Below are 23,131 nucleotides of genomic sequence, written 5' to 3'. Positions count from 1 at the left end.
TTACAGTATAACCGTTACATTTTATTATTGTTAATCTCTTAAGGTGCCTAATTCATAAACTTAGTCACAGGTATGTATGTATAGGAAAAAACAGTATATATAAGGTTTGTTATCTGTGGTTTTAGGCATCCACTGGGGGTCTGGGACTGTATCCCCCGTGGATAAGGGGGTAACTGCTATATCTTTTAGTAGAAGCAAGAGTAGCCCCATGTGGGGGCAAACACTGGACACCGGTCAGTTTCAGCTCCTCCTGCAAAGTGAGGGTATCCTTGTGGCTCAGCCCCGGGGCCCCCTCTGGTCACCTGTGGCTCCACAGTCTGGTTCTTGAACCCAAGGGCAGACAGCTTGCTACAGCCCAGGCCTGAGGATGCACTTCCTTCACCAGGACCCATGACCCCTGCCCACAGACCTGTGGAGCTCAGGGCATCCCCTGATGCAGGTTGGTCAGGACCTGCCCTGCCTGCACCAACAGGTTCTGCTTCTCCATCTGACCTGGCAGGCCTTGCACTCTTCCACCCCCTGCAGAGGACTAGGTGTCTTGAACTTCCAGAACGCAGCCAGGGCCCTGTACTTGGCCTGGGGAGAAGTTGGGAGGCCTAAGCAGTGGTTGGGGCCACAGCAAGGCATTGCACACAGTGTGGGTTTTCTTTCTTTCAGGGATTTATTAAGGCATTGAGCACAGTGTAATCTCTAGCCAAGTGAAATGAATCCAGGGAAATATATCAGGACCTGAGGGATGTGCTTTTAAAGTTACTGGAAAGGATGATGAGCTGAGAACGTGTGTACGGCCACGCCTAAGCGCAGCGACCACTCTGTGCAGTAAACGTGGTCTGTCCATGTTCCTCAGTCAGGAGGTTCAGGCTCCCGGAGGGCACCTGAGGGTTCCATCACTTTGCTGCCCAACAAGCACATGCCCCCCACCTGGTGCCAAGCGGCAGGAATGACCCCTGCACCACACAGCTGCAGGAGAGCATCCACGGATGGAGGGACTCAGCTGGCCTGGCCACAGTGCGGGCACGGAGGTATGAGGCAAGCAAGGGCAGATCTGAGAGCCTCTAACACTAAGCGTGTGCAGCTGGTGCAAGGCGTGCTCCCAGCGGGTGTAAGGAAGGTGGGAGCCACAGCCTCTTCCTGGGCCCAGAAGCAGCCGGCGCCAGGAGATGCAGGCCCAGGGAATCTGTCTAAGGCAGCTGGGTCTGCACCAGCCTTCTTTCCATTCACAACTCACTGCTCCTGGGAGAGCAGGAGGGGCACACCTTTCAAGAGAAACTGAAAAGGGAGGAAAGGCAGGAGATGAGGCCAGTTCCACCAATGACACCTCGGGCCAGGCCTCACTGCTGCAGGCCTCAGCTGGAAGCTCCGGGCTGCTCATGGTCACTGGCGGTGCTGAACTGTCTCTCCACTTTCTTCTGGTCCTTGATCTTGAGTCCAATGTCCACTCTCTTCTCAAAGAAGTTCACCAGCACGGACTCCGTCAGAATGGAGGCCAGGATCTGCTCGAAGGAGATGCACCAGTCGGTGTCAACAGTGCCCCCGATGCGGGCTGTGGGGCTGCAGGCCTCCCCTCCCACCAGCACCGTGTCGTCTGTGAGGTCTTCACACTGCAGGGAGCCCGTGCTGACCACCGAGTATGAGGACATGGACATGTCGTCTTTGGTTTCATCGTCAGACAGCAGCTGGGAGGGTGAGCCCTGTCCCTCGCCGCTGCCCCCCTCCACCACCACCTGGCTCTCCTGTGGGGCTTTCCCGAGGTGTGTGTCTCCGCCGGCTTTGGCTTGGGGGTCTCCTGCAGCTGGGGGCTGAAGCTCCCTGGCTGCGTCCTGATGGGGTCCGGGTGCTGGTGGCTCGTCCTCCTCAGTGGCACAGTCCCTGGGCTTCCTGCCTGTGCGGGCCGAGAACTTCTTCCCCACCTCTCCGATGCGGAGCAGGAGGCTGGCCACGGTGGCGATGGCGTGGTACAGGTCCTGCTCCATGGGGTCTTCACTGAACATGTTGTAAAGCGTCTTGCACAGCTCAATGAACTGCTCCTTTTAAGGAGAAAAACAGAAGAACAGGGAGATGGTAAAAGACCAGTCAGACGGGGTCCATATTAGCCAAACTGATGACAAGGGACAGCCTAAGGATGTTGGCTGCCGTCTTGTTAATCATCTCCACGAGCCTCATCAGTCCATCTCATAGATCAGGACACAGGCTCAGAGAGGGAGAGTGGCTCGACCAAGGCCACACAGCTCTTCAAAAGGCTTTCCCCTCTAGCTGCCTTTCTCAGCACGTAGAGCGTGCCGGTCTGACCTGGAGCCTCCCTGTTTCTAGGTCTGTTCTGTTGGCACAGGGAGATGGATTTCTACCACGACTCTAAATCCAGTCAGTACAAGGACTTCTCCGTTGTGTTTTAGAATCACCTTTGGCTTTAATCAGAAGCAACCTCAACTCAGCCCTTGAATGAAGCTCTTTATTTATTTTCTTTTTTCCTTTTTTTTTTCCTTTTTGTGGAGAACGGGGTCTCGCTATATTACCCAGGCAGGTCTCGAACTCCTGGGCTCAAGCTATCCTCCCGCCTCTGCCTTCCTGAGAGCTGGGATTACAGGCGTGAGCCACCGCGCCCGGCCTATTTTTTATTTTTTCTTGAGACAGAGTCTCGCTCTGTCGCCCAGGCTGGAGTGCAGTGGCTGGACCTCGGCTCACTGCAAGTTCTGCCTCCTGGGTTCACGCCATTCTCCTGCCTCAGCCTCCCGAGTAGCTGGGACTACAGACGCCCGCCACCTCACCTGGCTAGTTTTTTTAATTTTTTTAGTAGAGACGGGGTTTCACCGTGTTAGCCAGGATGATCTCCATCTCCTGACCTCGTGATCCGCCCGTCTCGGCCTCCCAAAGTGCTGGGATTACAGGCTTGAGCCACTGCGCCCGGCCAAATGAAGCTCTTTAGAAGGTGATGGTGAGGAAAGTACAGCCTGGGTCAGCTGGGGAGGGGGGTCCTGACGAGGGTGGGTGCTAGGTCCTTAAGCCACACATCTAGGTCCCCTGGCTCAAGAATGGGAAGAGGCCGGGCGCGGTGGCTCAAGCCTGTAATCCCAGCACTTTGGGAGGCCGAGGCGGGCGGATCACAAGGTCAGGAGATCGAGACCACAGTGAAACCCCGTCTCTACTAAAAATACAAAAAAAATTTAGCCGGGCGCGGTGGCGGGCGCCTGTAGTCCTAGCTACTCAGGAGGCTGAGGCAGGAGAATGGCGTGAACCCAGGAGGCGGAGCTTGCAGTGAGCCGAGATCACGCCACTGCACTCCAGCCTGGGCAACAACGTGAGACTCCGTCTCAAAAAAAAAAAAAAAAAAAAAAAAAAAAAAATACAAAAGACTAGCCGGGCGCGGTGGCGGGCGCCTGTAGTCCCAGCTACTCGGGAGGCTGAGGCAGGAGAATGGCGTGAACCCGGGAGGCGGAGCTTGCAGTGAGCTGAGATCCGGCCACTGCACTCCAGCCTGGGCGGCAGAGCGAGACTCCGTCTCAAAAAAAAAAAAAAAAAAAAAAAAAGAATGGGAAGAATCCTCATCACACGTGGTGCCCACTGTCCAGGACTGCCGGGGGACTGGTCAGACTGCAGGGTCTCCTACTAGGCACAGCTAGGCTGTGGGTCTGGCCCAAGGGCCATGGTCAGGCTGGTGCTCCGGACTTGCCTTTGGCTCAACACTTGCAGTTTGAAGCTGGGGTCTCCCATTTTCTGGCTGTGAGACCCTTGGCAAGACACCACGCTCCTGACCTGCGAGACCAGTGAATGAAGAGTGGGTGTGGAGGGTGCATGTGAGCCTGCGTGTGCAGAGCCCTGGGCAGCGCTGGGAGGGTGCAGGGCGTGGAACGCATTCTTGTCAAAGGTAGCCTACGAGCCTCTGGCTCCTGGTTCACGGACGCTCCCTCAATCTGGACAGCGGTCACCACGGAAACATGCCCCTGTACAAGGCCCTGGAGCAACTGGCCTCCTGTCTTTCTGGAACCATCACTGACTGGCAACTAGGACTAACGGGCTCTAGAGGCAGGGAGGAGCCTTCCCACCCACCAGGAGATGCTGCATTGTGGGTGCTGTGATATGAGGGCCCAGTCTTGGTCAGAACTCTCCAGAAATGTCTATTGTGGGCTCTGATGGAGCCTACCTGGTTCATCTTGGGAAGATCCTTAATCGTCTCCTTCTGAGCCTCTTTCTCCTTGGCCCACATTCGAAGGTAGTGCCGATAGTCCGGAGAGCTGGTCCCCTTCTCCTCTGTGGGTTAGGAGGAAAGAGATACGTCTTCGTCATGTGAGAGAGAGGGCTGGGGGCTGACAGCAGGAAGAGGAGGGCGGGCGTCTTCCGCATGGAGCTACCGGAGCCTGTTACAAAACACCCTGGCATTTGGGAAGGCGGTCATGGGAAAACAACCCACAACAGCCACAGGTTTCCCCTAAATTGCTGAAGTGGTTGGACCGAAGCTGGTGACAGTGGTCCACACTGTCCTTCCTCGGATGAGGAGTCCCAGGGCAGCTGGAGAGAAGCTGGCAAGAGGGTGGGGCTGGCTGGGTGCCCGCGGGGCTGGTGGAGAGCGCAGAGCCTCCTGTGCACCCTGAGGCCTGCTCCCTGATCAGGGGACGCATCCGCCATCTCCCAGGGTAGGGGGCTCCCTGGCAGTGACTGGGGAAAAGACCAGCCAGCAAGAGTGCCTCCACGCTGGGGTCTCTAAGAACAGCAGCAGAGAATGGCCTGTACCTCCTCTCTTTTCCTGGACATCCTCACCGCTACTTCCTTCTTGCTCTTCCTGTGGTAGTGCTTCTGGACAAACGCAAAAATAAAAAGAACATGGAGAACATTCTGCTGTTGGGACTGCAAGCTCCTGGGGTCCTTGAGAGATGTAGTCTGTGTTTCTGTACAGCCTGCCCCAGGCCAGGCCCTGGGGGCAGGTCCCCCATGCCATGCCTCCTGCCTGGCCCGCCCCGCCCCGCCCTAAGGCACCACAGCAAGGGCCTGAGCATTCCCGCACTTGGTCGGGTTAAAACAAAAGCCGCCAAACGCTCACTTCCTCTTTTCCAAATGAATACAAGTCTCAACATGCTAGTTTTGAAGTGAACAATGATGCGGGCTACAGACCAGTCTGAGGACTAATGAATTCTATAGTTCCTGCTAGAACTCAGGGGAATCCTAGTGACGCCTTCCACCAGTGCCTGCTGTGCCTGTTAGAGGAGTTGTCTGTGCACAGCTCCTGTGCTCAGTGCAGCGTTTCGGGGAGGACTACACTTGCTGGAGTTGGCGCACACTATACTCCCTGTGTGGGAACATGCACCTGAGGAGGGAAGCAGCCGACCAGCTCTCCTGGAGCTGTTCCCCAGAGGCAGTGTGGCTGGTGGGGGCACCTCAGGCACGTTGGCAGCACCCAGTTCTGAGCTGCTCTTGCTGGCTGTGTGGTGGCAGTGAAGGGCACACCTCCCTGGGCTCAGACATCTCACCCTGGAATGGAAGCCCTGCTTCCTGGGAGCCATGTGCGGTCTGAGGCCAGGGCTCTGCACCACCATGCCGCTCCCAGAAGCATGTGGGACAAGCCTAGAGTGGCCTGCTGGTTCCACGTACAACAGAAGGTGTACCTGCTTCTGTAGTTTCTGTCCTTGAAATCAAGGTCCTCAAGCTCAAGTCAGCCTCTGCCACTGTCACCAGGACTGCCATGGGCATCTTGGTACACACTATTTTTGGTTTTCTGAGTCAGTTCCTTGGTGTGCATTATCCCCCACATGAAATCACCAGGTGGCATTATGGTCAGTTTTGCAAGTGTGCTGCATGTCACCAGCTTGACTGCCCAAGCCCAGGGCCTAGAATGGTCCCATCACCTGGGATCAGATGGTCCCAACAGGCTTTAAACATAGCACAGGGATGACTTCTAACAGGCACTCAATATGCATGTTTTTCCTTAACAAAAAAAGTGATGTGGAGCATGAAGATTTTTCCTAGGAAAGCATCCACTTTTCTTTCTAGCCTCCACTCAGCCACGCTGTCTTTCACACGCTCCGATAGCATTTTGTATTCTTCTACTCACATGAAGACAGAATCTCTCTAACATGTGGCTGCAGAGGTCATGCCCGGGGCCTGCTTGGTGCCTAGTGTGGGGGCCTTATTTACTCCCCACCCACAGCAGACATGGAGGCGGTGCAGAGGAGCGGCTTCGCTCTGGGTCCTTCTCAGGACTCATCCCCCACAGGATGAAGTCCCAGAGGGGTCCCTGGGACAAAGAGCTTCCAGGGTTCCTGATAGTGCAGGAGAGTGTCAGGAGGTACAGGGGGCGCCCCTGCCTTCCAGGGACTGACCTTGAGCCTCCCAGGGCAGGAAAAGATCCAGATCTGAGGCCAGAGGAGATGCTGGAAGGGACAGCAGAGGAGAGGCAGAGGGGCAGAGGGGGGAGGAGCCAAGGTCCAGGAAGACAGAGACACAAGAGAAACAGGAGTGAGGACATCCACAGGGGGCGGCCCCAGCCCCCGCCAGCATGGCAGGGCCCAGCCCATGGTCCCCTGGGGAGAACCCCATGCAGCCTGCTCCCTGAGCCCAGGTGGGACTGCTGGCCACTGCCCGAGCCCCGCAGGAAGGCTGCGGTGGCTGCAGGGTGCTGGCTGGGCATGTCAGGTCCAGTGGCCACTCACCTTCTGAGGAGCTGTCCTCTGTGAAATAATGGGCTGCCTCCAGGGCTGACTCGGCTTCCTCTGGGCTCAGAGCTGTGCCCGGAGAGAAGGCAGAGTGAGGGCAGGAGGAAACAAGGAGATCCCCTCAAAGTTAGTTCCCTCCAGCCCTGGGCAGAGGCTTGCTTTCCCCGCCCACAAGCCTGGCCAGTCCTACCACCTGCCCATTACAGTGCCCAGTAATAGTTTTGATGGTGATGATTGGTTATTTGTTACTTTCCTTTTTTTTTTTTGAAAAGAAGTCTTACTTTATCGCTCAGGTTGCACTGCAGTCACATGATCTTGGCTCACTGCAACCTCCGCGTCCTGGGTTCAAGTGATTCTCCTGTCTCAGCCTCCCAAGTAGCTGGGACTACAAGTGCGTACCACCATGCCCAGCTAATTTTTGTATTTTTAGTAGAGACAGGTTTCATCATGTTGGCCAGGCTGGTCTCCAACTCCTGACCTCAAGTGATCCACCTGTCTGGGCCTCCTACCGTGCCCAGCTGCTTTTATGACTTTTTTTTTTTTTTGAGACAGAGTCTTGCTCTGTGGCCCAGGCTGGAGTGCAGTGGCACCATCTCAGCTCACTGCAAGCTCCGCCTCCCGGGTTCACGCCATTCTCCTGCCTCAGCCTCCAGAGTAGCTGGGACTACAGGTGCCCACCACCACGCCCGGCTAATTTTTTGTATTTTTTAGTAGAGACGGGGTTTCACCATATTAGCCAGGATGGTCTCGATCTCCTGACCTCATGATCCGCCCGCCTCGGCCTCCCAAAGTGCTGGGATTACAGGCGTGAGCCACCGCGCCCAAGTCTCTGCTTTCCTGACTTTTACATTGTATTTGAAAAGGAAACACATATCCCAGGTAAAAATCCAATCAACACAATTAGGAGTCCAGCGAATGGCAGCTGCCCTCCTGTCCCATTGACCATCTGGCCAGTGGACCCTTTGGGGGCGTTTCATGCTTCTATGGGCACACAGAGACCGGCCATGCACAGGCAGCTTGCTGCTCTCTCTTTGGGTAGCTCAGAGGCCGTGCTGCGCCGTGTGTGCTGGCCTGCCTCATTCAGTGCAGTCTTTGCTGGAAGTCACCAAGCAGTACCCAGGGTTGCAGATCACATGGTCCTGGGTGACTGTGGCAGGGCATGGGCCGCAGCCCACCAGAGCCCAAGTGTTCTCTGTGTCTGGACAGGACAGGGCAGGGCAGGCTGAGGGGGCTCAGGAGTCTCAGGGTAGCCCTGCATGCTCTCAACCCTGGGACCTAGGCCCAGTGGGGTCTGTCCCACCAGAGCCTCTTTGGTGAGCCAGCCACAAACGAGAACAGCTGTGTCAAGAGCCTTTCGGCCCCGGAGGCACAGAGCAATGGCCTGTCAGCTTTAAAAATCACAGGTCTGGGCCCCATCACAGGCAATCAGGAGAGAATCTTCTCAGGTGAAGCCCAGCCCCAGTACTCTAAAAATCCCCAGGGTTGGTTCTGAGGGCAGCTGCTGACCTCAGATGGCAAGCGACAGCAGGGACCTGGGGGCAGGTCCAGCCAGAGCAGAGCGCCTGGCCCAGGATTTCCACCTGCCTCGCCCTTCTTTCTTTCTATGATGACGGAGATGACCCCTCCTTGGAGCACTGTCCATGCAGCCACCCCTGCTGAGCCCCCAGACAGCCTGTCGCCAATGCAGCCCTACTCGGCTCCAGCACCGCTGCGAGGCCAGAGAGAAGTGGCCCCTCCTCATGGCCATGTGAGGATTCTCCAGCTGAACCTCTGGGAATAAACCCTTAAGAAACTTGACAAATTAATGCAGCAGTTTTGGTTCCAGCCCTGAAGCTCCACTCATGGCCCTCCTCGTGGGTTTGGGTCCAGCTGCCTCCTCGGTGGGAGTTCTGTTCCCAGTGGTGCCCGGTCACCCGTGGGATTCTCCTCCATGTCCTTTCCCAGGCCAAGGCCCTGCTCTTAGACCTCTGTCAGGTGCTCAAGCTCCCGTTCCCTCTCCTCCAATGTGAAACTCCAGCCTGTGGAGCTGCTGTGCCCCCTTAAGGCCCCACAGTCCCACAGAGGCCTGTCCTCTGCAGCTGAACTTCCGGACAAGTGGGAGATCCTGGCTGGGGAGTGGGCAGGAGGCTCTCACCTGGGGGAAGGTGTAGCTTGTAGAGCACCTTGAGCTTCTCTGTCAGGTCCCCGTGGTACATCCCGCCTGTGGAGAAGGCCAGGGAAGGGGCTGGGGCTGGCAAGATGGCTGCAGAGCCCCTTCCACGGGGTACGAGTGGGACCCTCTTCACAGCCTGCGCTGCCCAGCTCCCTCCTGGAGAGGTCACGGGGTGAGTCCCAGGCCTCCTGTCTCCCTGGTGCCCTGCTGGGAAGGCTCAGCCCTTCCCTGGGGCTGGCAGACCAGCTTCTAGCAGCCCCAGACTGCATGTGGGAGGGGAGCAGGCAAGGCTCCTGCTGGACCCCCTCTCGGCTCCTGTGGGTAAACTGTTCTTCCCGTATCTAGGGCCAGGGGCACAAGCAGCCCCCTCCTGGCTGCAGTGGGGACAGACAGGAGATGCTGGCATTTGGAAGGCTTCCTGGGAAAGGGTAAGGGAGGGTCAGCCCCTGGTAGGCCCTGCAGGCACTCACTCATCCCCGTCACGAACTCCTTGAAGTTGATTAGCGAGTCCTTGTTTTTGTCCAGGAGCCTGAACATGCGACCTGCCAGCACAGGCGTGTGGGAGCCGCAGGCCCAGGGTGTCAGGCTGGCAAAGAGTTCCCGGAACTGGCTGGCATCAATCCGGTACTGCTCCAGGTAGGGCAGGCTGGGGTCCCGACGGCCGGCCACTGTGTGGCTGCTCCCCCAGTACTGGCTCGCCAGGTGCTTGGCCTGTGGGACACAGTCTGGTGAGATGGCCCAGCCGCTAAGCCTGTGGGTGGAGGGGACCCCTAGGCTGGTGATGTGTCCACCCTCCCCCTCCATCCAAGCCTGCGGAGCCCTGGGTTGGTGAGCACTGGCCAGACACCGCAGCACCTCCTGAAAGCTCTCAGGGTATCATCAGTCCCCTGTTAACAGATGGGGAGGGGGTTGGCTGACAGAGTCCTTGGCAGCCTGCAGAGGGCAGAGCTGGTCTGCTGGCCCCAGAGAAGGGCTGAGCCTTCCTGGCCGGGCTCCAGGGAAACAAGAGGCCCGAGGCTTGCTCTCGCTCCTGTGACCTCTCTAGGAGGCAGGCAGAGCTGGCTCAACCGTTGTGACACCAGGGCCACAGTCCAGTGGCCACCTTGAGCACAGAACTTGAGGCAGCTGGAGAGGTGGATGTGAACTGGTAACAAGAACAGAAAGGCAGTCATTCCAACTATCAAGGCTGGGTCTCTTGCTAAAAGCACAAGAGCAAGAAAAATTATCTTCGCACTGGAGTTACTGAGGAGAGTATGGCCCTGGAGCTGTGACGACAGTCCTGGCACTGTAGGAAAAGCAGTGCAGAGGACATCAGAGGTGGGGGAGCCTGACGGCACATTTGAGCACCTGGATCCAGCCATGTCTGAAGTTTGCATTGATAGACTTTTCAGTTACAGGGGCAACGCATTCCCTCTTCTGTGAAAGATGACTTGAATGGATTTTTTGCCATTTAAGAGGTCCTGCCTAAACTCCAAGAAGGATTCGATTCTACCACATGAGGTTCATGGCAACTGCATCTGAGGATGCACTTAGATCTATTTCTCTATTTCTATTCTATTCCCTATTTCTATTTCTATCCTCTATTTCTTTTTTTTTTTTTTTTTTTTTTTTTTTTTTTTTTTGAGACGGAGTCTCGCTCTGCCGCCCAGGCTGGAGTGCAGTGGCCGGATCTCAGCTCACTGCAAGCTCCGCCTCCCGGGTTCACGCCATTCTCCTGCCTCAGCCTCCCGAGTAGCTGGGACTACAGGCGCCGCCACCTCGCCCGGCTAGTTTTTTGTATTTTTTTAGTAGAGACGGGGTTTCACCGTGTTAGCCAGGATGGTCTCAATCTCCTGACCTCGTGATCCGCCCGTCTCGGCCTCCCAAAGTGCTGGGATGACAGGCTTGAGCCACCGCGCCCGGCCTCTATCCTCTGTTTCTAAGAGGATACTCTTGGATCTATTTCTTTTCTGGCAGGAAGCTAGGAAGCTAGGAAGGGGTCCTGCCCTGGCTCTGAGCTGTCACCTTAAACACCATGTAAAGGTCCTCCAGCTCTTCAATTGAGAAACCAATGTCCACAGGTATAGCTCGGACCTAGAAGGAAGGAGAAACAGGGTGTATGGCTGGATCACAAGCTCCTGCCACAGAAGTACAGCACTCCGTGGGAGTATCCTCAGCAGATGAAGGCAAGGGTGTGAACCGCCTCTCAGTGGCCCAGCACTCAAGGGCAGACCCTTCAGGAGAGGGCGAGGCCCACAGCCATCCCTGACTCCCCACCCACCAGTCAGCTCACACTCCTGGGCTCCTTCCCAGGATGGGCTTGGGGGAGCCTCTCTCCTCAACATACAGTTGAGGTTGAAGGGTGAGGAATGCTCATTTGCCTCCCATCATCCGGATCCCTGCGGAGACCCTGGTGCCAGCTCCGTAGAAGGAGCCCTCGAACCTGCCAGCCAGTGCTCCTTTGTTTTAATTGGCCGAAGCAGCCAGTCTCTGGTGCTGTGACCCAATGTCTTTACCGTGTCCCACAAGCCTGCAGGAGGGCTGGGAGTGTGGAAACAATGGAAGAAGTCCCTGCCTTTGGGGGCAGAGACCACGAACAGGTCTTGCAGTACAGGGTGGCAGGGAGGGCCTGGCCCCTCCAGAAACGAGGACAGAAGCTTGTGGCAGAGACATGGCATTTGGGGTGTGTGGAGGGTGATGGCATGTTGCCGCCACCTGGGAGTGGGGCAGGGAACACATGGCACAGCCAGGCTGGGCGGGCTCGGCCCAGAGGGCATGTGGCTGTCAGGGTGGCAGCCATCTGAGAAGCTTCCCGGTGACTCACCCACCAGCAGAGAAAAGTGACTGGGACCTCTCCCCACATTCCCACCTACACCCCTGGATCTGGTCCCATGAATCCTACCATGATGTACGTACCAAAGCAGTGTAAGACAGTGGGTGCGGTGGAGCCCTGCACCCGCCCTGCTCTGTGGAGAGGGCTCCGCTGCCCCCCGGCCCAGCCCCGGCCCAGCCCCCGCCGGCACCCATACCACACTCCTCTTGGCTGTGTCCTCCAAGGACTGGATCACTTTCAGCCTCTGTTTAAACCGCATCTGCTCGATGTCCTCGGCCCTCAGGCTGCTGAATTTCTACAGGCAGAGGTGACTTGGTGAGATCGAGCCAACTGCAGGGCAGAGGGCCGCCACCTGCCCGTAGCTACCCCAACCCACAGGCCAGTTGGAGTGGCCTGGCCAAACTGACCCCACTGGATGCTGACCTCATAGGACACTTTCAGGAGCTCAAAGATGTCCACCTCTGCAGGGGGGTCATCGCCGCTGGTCAGCAAAGCATGGAGGTGTGGGATAGGAGGAGAGACACTCTGCTTATTGACCACATTATCCAGGTATCTACAAAAGGCAGAGGACAACAGTCCAGACCACGCCCAGGCAGAGGGAGCCTCCTTCCCACAGCTGGGTGATGCGGAGGGACCCAATGTTTACACAGACTCCTAACAAGGAGTGTGCTGAGGACTGGGCACCCTGCAGGAGGGCAGAGGTGTGCCCCGGCAGGGCCCCCAGCAAGCTTGGGAGCTCTCTACAGGGCAGTGCTCCCAACAAGGCCTGAGCACTAACCCTGAGGACACCAGGCTGTTTTCTTAGTGGGGGGGTCCCCTGGGCAGGAATGCTTTATAACCCCAGGCCCTAACCAGATGGAAGGACAAGCTTCCTCCCTTTGGCGGGACCCTGGGGACGTGGGACCTTCTCGCCCTGGCCAAGAAGATTCAGGGATCAAAGGTTGAGTCGCAGGAGAAAGTCAGGTATGGGGAGGCCTGCTGCAGCTCAGGGAATCAGCTTCTCCAGGGACACAGCCCTGGGGATGGAGCCCGACCTCGGTCAGCTGCCCTAGCCCCGGCAGAGTTCATGGCCTCCCTGGCTCTCTGGGCTGAGCCTGACCTCAGCTGGGAGGAGGTAGCTGATTCCCCATGCCCATAGCCCTGATAGTATCCCCTGCTCTGGAGGAGGCCCCACCCACTTGTAGGAAGGGGCAGGAAAACCAGCCAGACTCCGGCCACAGGCTGAGTATCTTGACATCAGTGTGAACAAAAGCTACTTAGGCCCACAGTAGGGAGGTGACAACTCTGCTGGATCTAGACAGTCCCAGGCAGCACCTGGCCTGGCCACAGGCAAGTGGTAGAGTCCCAGGCTGTTCCCGGGGGCTGGGGGCATTCTAGGTCAGACAAATACACTATGTAGGAGGGTGGGATTGCACAGAGCTCAGGGCAGGGCAGAGGGTAGCCAGGAGGGGCCGGGGCGTGAAGGCCAGGCTGGGGGCTCAGACAGTGCTTTTGTACAGAGGACCCAGGCGAGGGGGAGGGCCAGGTCTGATCAGAGTCCTGGGATGCAGGCAGGTGAAAGACCTGAGAGGGGAACCCCAGGGAAAGGGCATAGTGGGCCTGGGCTGAGGCAGCAGGCTGAAGGGAAGGGGGGAAGGGACTGGATCCCAGACAGAATCTGCAAGGCATGGGATGTGGGGACTAAGGAGCACGTGGAGGGGCTGGGATGACCCTGGGCCTCTGGCGTGACTAGCAGGACATCAGCTCATCCAGCTGTTCCAGTGGGCCCAGGGCAGGCCTGCTCCCTCCAGGACGTGGGGTCTGCACTGCAGCTGAGCTTGGGGAGCTATGACCAGGACCACCTGGTGGACATGAAATGCCCAGCTGTGCCACCAACTGGAATTGTGGTCACTGGATCTTGGCTCTGGGTTGCCCCTAGGAGAAGCATCCCCACCCCCCAATCTGAGCGGCGGCCCTCCAGCCAGCGTGCTCTGCCCACAGCTCCTGCTTTATTCCTCCTGGCACCTATCACTGAGCGCTGCTTCATCTCCCACTAGAAAGGAGACGGCTCCTGACCCCAGAGCACCCCCGGGTCCAGCTGCGGCCTGGCACTTCGCAGACACAGTCACTGGAGGCTGACTGGACAGTGCCCATGGCTGGTGAGGGGTTCTGCTGCGAGCCCCTAGCAGAAGGAGCCCGGCATGTCACCTGCCCAGCATGGTCATGGCCTCGCCCTCGTCGCTGCAGCCCAGCAGCTGCTCCATGTTGGCGTCCAGGACGGCCAGGGCCACCTGCAGGATCACCTTGATGCCCTCATAGAAAAAGCAGTCGACGATGACCACAGCGCTCTCGAAGGGCATGACACTGAGGAAGAGGGTCAGGAACCAGGACAGCGAGATGCTGGAGATCACCCCCAGGTCCTGCATCTTCTCTGAGAGCTGCGGCAGGAAGTCTCTTGTGAGCTCTTCGAAGATGCCTTGGTCCACCAGGGCTCCTGCGGGCAGGATAAGTGAGGCTGATGGTGAGCCCACCCCATGGCCTGGGTGGGCCCTCGCCTGCAGCCTACCAGCCCTGGCCACTCCAGCATTGCCAGCTTTTCAGTGAGGGCTGAAGGGGACTTGGAGTGCCGGGAGAAAACAAGGACGAAAAAACCCTTCAAGTCTTCTCTCTACAACTTCCAAACCACTGGGCGAAATAACTATTTCTTCCACTACACTTGAATTTTATTTGGGGGAAATACTGATTTCTCCCTGAGGCATGAGAGGTAAACAGCGCCCTCAGTGACTGTGTCCCACCCTGATGACTGTGAATAGATGCAGCTCTGAAGGGCTCTAAGAGCGGTAACTCCAAACACCAGACGGCAGGGGAAGGACAGGATAACACACTTAAATATGAACTTAATTAAATACTCTTGCAAGTCATTTCCATTTAGTAACAGATTTCACTGGATGTGAGTTCACTAAAGTTGAGCATCAGGTTACATGGGGGATATACACTCTCTAGTTTTGATGTTTGAAATTTTCTATAATCGGAAAGCTGACAGAAAGTTAGATGCATAGGAACTTAGGCTCTGAGGGGACTTTTATAAATCACCGAATGTGTAATACTACCCTCTAACTCCTAGGGAACCACGTGAAGCCTGGAGCTTGGCCTGGGAAGGGCTGCCGCCCTCATGGAACCAGCAGGCACCTGGAGACTCAGGCAAGGCGGCACCTGGGGACACTCACCCACCACCCTGGTGTTGTAGTAGTCGGGCAGCATGCGCTCGCACAGGGCCACCAGGAGCCAGAAGGCCTCCTCCTCACTGCCATAGAGCAGGAGCACCGAGGTCACGATGTTCATCGCCTGCCGGGCAGACATAGCCGGGGAAGGCTTGCACTGCTGGCCAGCAAATGAAACTCTCTCTCCCTACCCCTCCCAGCTGCCCCCTCCCTAAAAGGGCCCACATGATCTCCTTCTTTTTGTTGTTGTTATTTTTATTATTTTTCAGGTTCTCATGGTAAAGATTAATGGCCTCCTACAAGCAAGTTTGCCTCTTCAGGAGTGCTGGGCATCTGGTAATGAGAAACTGCCCTGCCCAACTCCGGGAAATGTCAAAAGGCAATTTGTAGGAAACTGATTGAACAGAGAGTCGGCCAACTCCTTCAAACTGCGTCAGAAGGCACTGGGAAACCAGAGAAAGTGGACATCAACACATTACACTTCTGCAAAGTGGTGTTGGGTGTCGGAGGTGGGACGCGTGACCGAGCTGACGTGGAGGTGAGCCACGTGGCCAGAGCCCCACACCAAGGCCACTCACTGGGCACAGAACTAGGACCACACATAGCCCTAGCTGCTAACAAGACCTTTAAGGCAAACAGAATGCCATTTGACTCAGCCAGGAAAATGCCTGGAGTTAAAACCAAAAGCTGCCAGAACTGCTAACCCAAAGCATAATTAAATACCCTCATGCCCATCACTATAACAGACTATAGCAAGTGTTGATGAGGATGTGGAGAAATCGAAACCCTTGTGAACTGCTGGTGGGAATATAAAATGGTGCAGCTGCTGGGGAAGAAGTATGCAGTTCCTCAAAAAATTAAAAATAGGCCAGGCCACAGTAGCTCACGCCTTCTAATTCCAGCACTTTAGGAGGCTGACGAGGGTGGATCACTTGAGTCTAGGAGTTCAAGATCAGCCTGGGCCACACAGTGAGACCCTGTCTCTACAAAAAATACAAAACAGAGCTGGGCGTGGTGGTGTGCCCCTGCAGCCCCAGCTACCCAGGAGGCTGAGGTGAGAGATCGATTGAGCCCAGTAGATGGAGGCTGCAGTGAGCCATGATCGTGCCACTGACCTCTACTGTGGGCAACAGAAGGAGATCCTGTCTCAAAAAAAAAGCCCAGGAATGGTGGCTGGTAGCTCACGTCTGTAATCTCAGCATTTTGAGAGGCTGAGGCAGAAGGATCACTTGAGCCTAGGAGTTTGAGGCCTGTCTGGGCAAGACAGTGAGACCCCATGTCTTAAAAAAAAAAAAAAAAATAGCTGGGTATGGTGGCATATGCCTGTAGTCCCAGCTACTTGGGAGGCTGAGACAGGAGGATTCCCTTGTCCAAGGAGCTTGAGACCAGCCTGGACAACATAGCAACACCCTGTCTCTAAAAAATTAATTAAATAAATTAAAAATAGAAATATTGGCCAGGCACAGTGGCTCATGCCCATAATCCCAGCACTTCGGGAGGCCAAGGCAGGTGGATCACCTGATGTCAGGAGTTCAAGACCAGCTTGGCCAACATGGCAAAACCCCGTCTCTACTAAAAATGCAAAACATTAGCTGGGCAAGGCGGCATGTGTCTGTAATCCCAGCTACTCGGGAGGCTGAGGCAGGAGAATCAATTGAACCTGGGAGGTGGAGGTTGCAGTGAGCCGAGGTTGCACCACTGCACTCCAGCCTGGGCAACAAGAGTGAGATTCCATCTCAAAAAAAAAAAAAAAAAGAAAAGAAAATGTGGTCTATGTAATATGATTGAGTCTTAGAAAGAAAAGAAATTCTTTTTTTTTTTTTGAGATGGAGTCTCGCTGTGTCGCCCAGGCTGGAGTGCAGTGGCGCGATCTCGGCTCCCTGCAAGCTCCTCCTCCCAGGTTCACACCATCCTCCTGTCTCAGTCTCCCGAGTAGCTGGGACTACAGGCGCCTGCCACCTTGCCTGGCTAATTTTTTGTATTTTTAGTAGAGACGGGGTTTCACCGTGTTAGCTAGGATGGTCTTGATCTCCTGGCCTTGTGATCTGCCCGCCTCGGCCTCCCAAAGTGCTAGGATCATAGGTGTGAGCCACCGCGCCTAGCCCGAAAGAAAGGAAATTCTGACACATTCATATGACATGGATGACCCTTGAGGATATCATGCTAAGTGAAATAAGCCAGGCACAGAAAGGCAAATACTGTATTATTTCACATATATGGGACACAGTCGTCCAGTTCAGAGCAATGGAAAGTAGAACAGTGGTTGCTATGGTGGTTGGGGCATGTTTAATGGGCACAGAGCTTTGGTTTTGCAAGATGAAAAGAGGTCTGGGGATGGATGGCGGTGACGGGTGCACAACAGTGTGAATGTGCTTAAAGCACTGAGCTGTACACTTAAAAATGGTGAACATGGGAAATTTTATGTTCTGTTTACTTATTTTACCAAACACATAAAACAATCGAATGCTGCTGGGACTCAGACAAAAGGAGCAAGAGGACAACTTCTATTTGGCATGGGGATGAGATGAGCAAGTAATACTGTTTTTAAATTACGTCTTTTTCTGCAGCTGGGCTCCTTCCTTGGGACATGAGGCAGGGTCACCACACAGGCCTGGGACCACAGGGACCTGCTCCTGTGAGCCTCTGGTGGCAGATGCTGTCTCTGGGCCCCTGTCAGGCCCCTTACCTGGCAGTAGCCGATGGTGGGGTTTCGGAAGGCATAGGCGGTCAGCACCCGCCGGAGGGCAGCAATGCCGAGCTCGTTCTGGAAGGCAGGGTGCTCGGGCATGGAGCGGTGCAGGTCTCGCTCGATCTCCTCTGTGGCCAGGCTATACTTCCCAGTGGACTTCTCCACCAGCTCAGCATAGTAGCCGGGGTGAGTCACCATCTCATTCCAGGCCCCTGGGGAGACACGGGTGCCGGCTGTCTCTGTCCTTCTTCTGGTACTTTGGGGGCAGTAACAGGGCAGGTTGGAGATACCGGTGTCCCACAGAGGAGAGGTGGGACTTGGGATCAAGCACAAGCTGCGAGGCAAGCTTTCCCTTGTGCTCCCGGGGAGGCTGTTCTACCCGAAAGTTCAAGTGGCTGACTTGCCTCCTCCAGAAAACCACGGGTGTGAATGCTGTCAGAGCCCGTCCCAAGGAAAGGAGGCCTCTAGGGGACCCGTTTCCCTCCCACTGTGGGCAGGAGGGCACCACCTGGCCAGCAGAGTGCCTGGCCCCCAGCCTCTGTCCGTTGGGATGCTCCTCCTGGTTGGGCCCCTGGCCATGGCCCAGAGCTCGGATCCCGGCTATGTGAAAGTTGAGAGCTCCTGCCTGGCCAGCTTAAGAGGCGGAGGTTGCAGTGAGCTGAGATTGCATCGGTTCAGGCCGGCTCAGGACCAGACGAGCTCACATGGCGAGAGCTTGGGGGCTGTGACTGGCTGAGACATGGAGAGAGCTTGGGGGCTGTGACTGGCTGAGCTGAGGCTGGGGGTGGCTGCATCCCACTCACCAGAGAAGAGGAGCCATAGCTCTCCCCGGAGGCTCTCAGGGATGCCCTTCAGGACCAGTGCCCGTGTCTTGGCTGTGCGGTACATGCACACGCCGCGCCCATACTCGAAGAAGTGGATGTGCCATGATTCCTCTTTCATCTTCTCCTTGGCCTGAGGGAAAAGCGCATCAGGGAGCCTGGGGGCCGAAGCACATCTGAGTGCCAAGGCCTAGGCCACGCCGAAAGCCTCGTGAACACTCCAGACAGTGCTGGCCTGCAGGTGTGGCCTTCCTCACGACTCCCGGGAAAGACCAGGCCGCGCTGAGCCACACCTCCCAAGGCTCAGGAGACCAGCTCCTCAGTGGGAGGGCCCTTCCCTTCAGAGGCCTGGAGCCCGTGGCAAACAGCACCACTGAGCAGGTAAGTGGAGCCCCCGAGAGAGTGCCTGCTCTGTCCCACGCTGCCAGGGTGCAGCCTGGATGGGCACTGCCCAGTGGTCAGCCTAGGGCCCTGAGGGAAGGCACAGGCCCAGGACTGGATCCAGCTTTCCTCCTGAGGGCTCCGCTCTGGACGGAGGCTGGAGTGCCGGCGCTCAGGGCTCACCCCCTTGGCTCCAAGGTCCTCCATGGGCGAGTTTTTCTGGAAGAGCTTGAGCAGGCCCTGGGATGCGGTTGGCGCCTCCTGCGCACAGAAGCTCTGTCGGCTGCTGAGGGGAGAGGCTGGGCTGGCAGGCTGCTCCGGCACCTCCTGAGGAGCTGGAGACTAGAAAATAAAACAGGGAAGGGGACACCTAACACCTGTGCTGCCGGGCAGCCTCTGACGCGCTGTCCACCCACACTGGACCAGGGCCGGGTGCAGAAAGGGCCATGGGGGCGAGCGGTGCATGGAGAAGAGCCTGTCTGGTTGGGCAGGAGGCTGTGGCTGCAGCTCCGCCCTCAGCTCTTCTCTGGCTGCTGGACACCGAGTCCTCAGTAACCAAACCCACCCTCACCAGCGAGTTAGTCTCAGGGAGTGCATTCTGGGCTCACCCTGTGGGGCCCTTTTCTGAGGGAGGTCAGTGTAAAGAACACGAGAGGCCCGATCCTAACGTGGAGGCACACCCCTGCCCACTCTCAGACCCATGCTTCTTGGGCTGCACAGAGGGTTGGGCGATGGCCTGTGATGTTGGTCTGGGCTCAGGGTGGGTTTGGGGTGACTGCGTCACCCAGTTGCCACCAAGGAAACGAGTAGCCCTCCTGCAGGAGTGTTGGGATAACCCAGGGGGCGTGCCGGGCCTGCGGCTGCCATCATGGTGCCACACGGGCCTGAGAGTGACAGTGTTGGGGTAACCCAGGGGGCGTGCCAGGCCTGCGGCTGCCATCACGGTGCCACACGGGCCTGAGAGTGATGCTGTCTTGGCAGAAAGCAAAGTCCAGTGTGGGAGAGCCCAGCTCGACCGGGGCCAGCTGACTGCCTGAGCTTCTTGGCTCCGCAGGTGGTAGACTCCCCATGGTGGGCTCCGGCCTGGGCTGGGCTCTCTATCCCTCACACCCTCCCGCTGGCTCCGGTCCCGTGGTCATGGTCCCACTGCACCCAGGGATGGGGCAGCAGCCAATGTGCTGGGCGCCCTCCTAAGACACTTCATATTCTGTGTTTTTTGAGAGAACCCTGATCTTGACTGTGGTGATGGCTCCATGGGGGTATACATGTTAAAACGTACCAAATTGTATTCCTTAAATATGTACAATGTATTGCATAGTAATTTTACCTCAATAAAGTTATTAATACAAGAGGAAAAAAGAAAAAAAAAGAGAGAACTCTGCTAGGTTCACACCCACAGTCTACCCCTCTGCCCCCCATGATGTTACAAAAATGGATTTTGGGTCCACTTCAACAAATGTTTATGACGAGCCGCCTGAATCCAGTGGGCACAGCCCCAGTGCAGACCGACTGCCTGCCTGGAGATCCTGCTTCCCACCTGAGCTCCCCCAGAGGGACTGACTAGGACACACATGGGCTTGCAGGCTGTGAGGTGCCTTGGAGGATCACAAATCTTAGTGCCAGGGAAGGAGCCAGACCGCCGGGTGTGTGCTGCGCAGCACACGTGTGCTCCCGGTGAGGCGGCGAGTGCGACACCGAGCTTGGGGACGAGGTTGCTTTCTGCAGAAGCTTGGCTCAGGTCCCGCCTTACATTCAGGCTCACTGGCCTCAGGTGGGCTCTCAGAGTTGCCTGGGATCCTATGTATTCCTAGTCCAGTCCTCCCTGCTTCCCCGAGGTAACCACCTCACATAAACCTCCAAAACCACCTGCCATCCTTGCATCCCACTGAACCACACTTCTTCCTGTTAAACTGAGCACACGGGAACAATCTGAGCCCTCCACAGGTGACTGCCCGCCTGCCCACCCACCTGCCTGCACCTGGACTCCATCCCCTGCCTTCTCTGCAGGAGTCGCTCTCCAGCACAGAACTGCACTGTTATTCCCCTAAAGGCCACCCCCACTTCAGCTGGGTGTTGTTCACGTGTTATGCTCACTCTGCTAAGATTCATCCAGTTGTATACTGTATGTGTACTCCTGGGTATGTATGTTAATCTTCAGTTAAAATTCCAGACCTCCCAAAAGTTACCTCATTACTTTCTGCTGACCTTCACACAAAACTTCTTGAAAGAGATGCTTAATCTCACTGTCTCCTTTCTCCCTTTCAAGTTTTTACCCATGTCAAAAAGTGTGTATTTATACTGTAATACTTTTATGCTAATACCATTATATAGTTCCCTTAGTCCTCTCTTTTTAAGATGTCAATTCCCTACTATAAGCAATATTGAAATTAGCTAGTAGGCCTTGTCTTCCCACTGTCCTCCCTCTCTGCCAACATCTGATCAAAAGGATATACTTTTAATTAATAAGGCAATCAGTGAGCTTACTCTACTTTCCATATACCTTCCTTTTTTTTTTTTTTTTTTTTTGAGATGGAGTCTCGCTCCGTCACCCAGGCTGGAGTACGGAGGTGCAACCTCTACCTCCCGGGCTCAGGCAATTCTCCTGCCTCAGCCTCCCAAGTAGCTGGGATTACAGGTGTGTGCCACCATGCCCAGCTAATTTTTGTATTTTTAATAGAGATGAGGTTTCACCATGTTGGCCAGGCTGGTCTCAAACTCCCGACTTCAGGTGACTTGCCTGCCTCAGCCTCCCAAAGTGTTGGGATTACAGGTGTGAGCCACCAAGCCCAGCCTCATATACCTTCCTGATCTCAGGTTTTGATTGTACTATGTCTCCATCATCAGAGACTATTACATTTACATACTGTCACCTCTATTCCTACTATCTAACCTTAATTCCACAGCTAAATATATTCAATGCTACCACCAGTCCTTATGCCCAAGCTGCTTCCATCACTCCTTGGTTGTCTGGAGTCTGTCCTCCAGCAGACTCCACAGAAGCTGAGAGAGCCCCTGAACTCCTCTGCATGTTCTTTACAGCCTATGGTCTTTATACCTGAAGGTCAGTTCGGCTGGGTATAAAATCCTTGGGTCACAGCTTCTTTTACTGTATATCTTAAAAATGTTACTTTGTATAATCTCAGCACTTTGGGAGGCTGAAGTGGGTGGATCACTCTAGGTCAGGAGTTCAAGACCAGCCTGGCCAACATGGTGAAATCTCAACCCCATCTCTAAGAAAAATACAAACATTAGCCAGGCATGGTGAAATGCACATGTAGTCCCAGCAACTCAGGAGGCTGAGGCATGAGATTGCATGAACCTGGGAGGCAGAGGTTGCAGTGAGCCGAGATTGTGCCACTGCACACCAGGAGACACCCCCCGCCCAACCCCCACCAAAAAGTTACTCTAAAATGTTGCTACTGTATCACAAAGTCTGATACCTCTCTGAGGAGGAATCTCTCAGGATCTTGGTCCACTGCAACCTCTGTCTCCCACCTCCTGGGTTCAAGTGATTCCTGTGCCTCAGCCTCCTGAGTAGCTGGGATTCCAGGCATGTGCCACCACATCTAGCTTATTTTTGTATTTTTAGTAGAGACAGAGTTTCACCACGTTGGCCAGACTGGTTTTGAACTTCTGGCCTCAAGTGATCTGCCTGCTTTGGCCTCCAAAAGTGCTAGGATTACAGGTGTGAGTCACTGTGCCCAGCCTGGACTAATTTTTAAATCTTTAAAATCGAATAGTTTTATGAGATTATATGTCAATATTGACTATTCTGTGTTCATTTTTCTAGACATTCAATGTGCCCTTCCACTATACAAGTTCAAGCTTATTTTCTAAGTTTTCCTGAATCATGGTTTCTATTACCTGTTATTCCACCGCTTTTCTCTGGGAAGGGTGTGGGGTGGCACTACAATTTATACGTAAGTTGGATCTTCTTTGCCTGACTTCTTTATCCCTTCTCTGGACAATTTCTTCTCTATTTGTTTGAGTCTCGTCTGACTCCATTTTTCTTCGGTCTCTTCCTTATTTACCTTAATGTATTTTCATTCTTGTGTTCCTGATTTTCATTTCAGAAATATGTGTTTTTTAAATTTCCTCCTGAGTCCTGTCAACTCTCTTCATATTTTTCTGTTGACTAGTCACTTTTAACCTGAGCTTTCTAAACATTTTTAATTTATACCATTCTTTAGTAGTTTCTTTTTTTTTTTTTTTGAGACAGAGTCTTGCTCTGTCGCCCGGGCTGGAGTGCAGTGGCCGGATCTCAGCTCACTGCAAGCTCCGCCTCCCGGGTTCACGCTATTCTCCTGCCTCAGCCTCCCGAGTAGCTGGGACTACAGGCGCCCGCCAACTCGCCCGGCTAGTTTTTTTTTTTTTTTTTTTTGTATTTTTAGTAGAGACAGGGTTTCACCGTGTTAGCCAGGATGGTCTGGATCTC

The 23,131-nt window shown here is 55.3% G+C and overlaps 1 protein-coding gene across 1 annotated transcript in view; it reads right to left on the bottom strand.

Annotated features, from left to right (window-relative positions):
- Positions 1-23,131, bottom strand: part of TBC1D9B (TBC1 domain family member 9B) — a 322,522-nt gene continuing 299,391 nt past the window's right edge. The window contains exons 9-23 of the mRNA XM_050794173.1: positions 18,880-19,038; positions 18,298-18,448; positions 17,492-17,706; positions 14,812-14,929; positions 13,793-14,078; positions 12,029-12,158; positions 11,802-11,900; positions 10,798-10,866; positions 9,264-9,504; positions 8,776-8,841; positions 6,639-6,710; positions 6,309-6,359; positions 4,726-4,788; positions 4,139-4,245; positions 1-2,027 (exon numbers count right to left, since the gene is read on the bottom strand). Coding sequence (XP_050650130.1) covers positions 1,347-2,027; positions 4,139-4,245; positions 4,726-4,788; positions 6,309-6,359; positions 6,639-6,710; positions 8,776-8,841; positions 9,264-9,504; positions 10,798-10,866; positions 11,802-11,900; positions 12,029-12,158; positions 13,793-14,078; positions 14,812-14,929; positions 17,492-17,706; positions 18,298-18,448; positions 18,880-19,038 — 2,508 coding nt within the window. The 3' untranslated portion in view covers positions 1-1,346. The remainder of the gene's footprint in view (positions 2,028-4,138; positions 4,246-4,725; positions 4,789-6,308; positions 6,360-6,638; positions 6,711-8,775; positions 8,842-9,263; positions 9,505-10,797; positions 10,867-11,801; positions 11,901-12,028; positions 12,159-13,792; positions 14,079-14,811; positions 14,930-17,491; positions 17,707-18,297; positions 18,449-18,879; positions 19,039-23,131) is intronic.

Source organism: Macaca thibetana, chromosome 6 (assembly GCF_024542745.1).
Source record: "Macaca thibetana thibetana isolate TM-01 chromosome 6, ASM2454274v1, whole genome shotgun sequence".
NCBI lineage: Eukaryota > Metazoa > Chordata > Mammalia > Primates > Cercopithecidae > Macaca > Macaca thibetana.
This window is presented reverse-complemented; position numbering and strand designations above follow the sequence as displayed.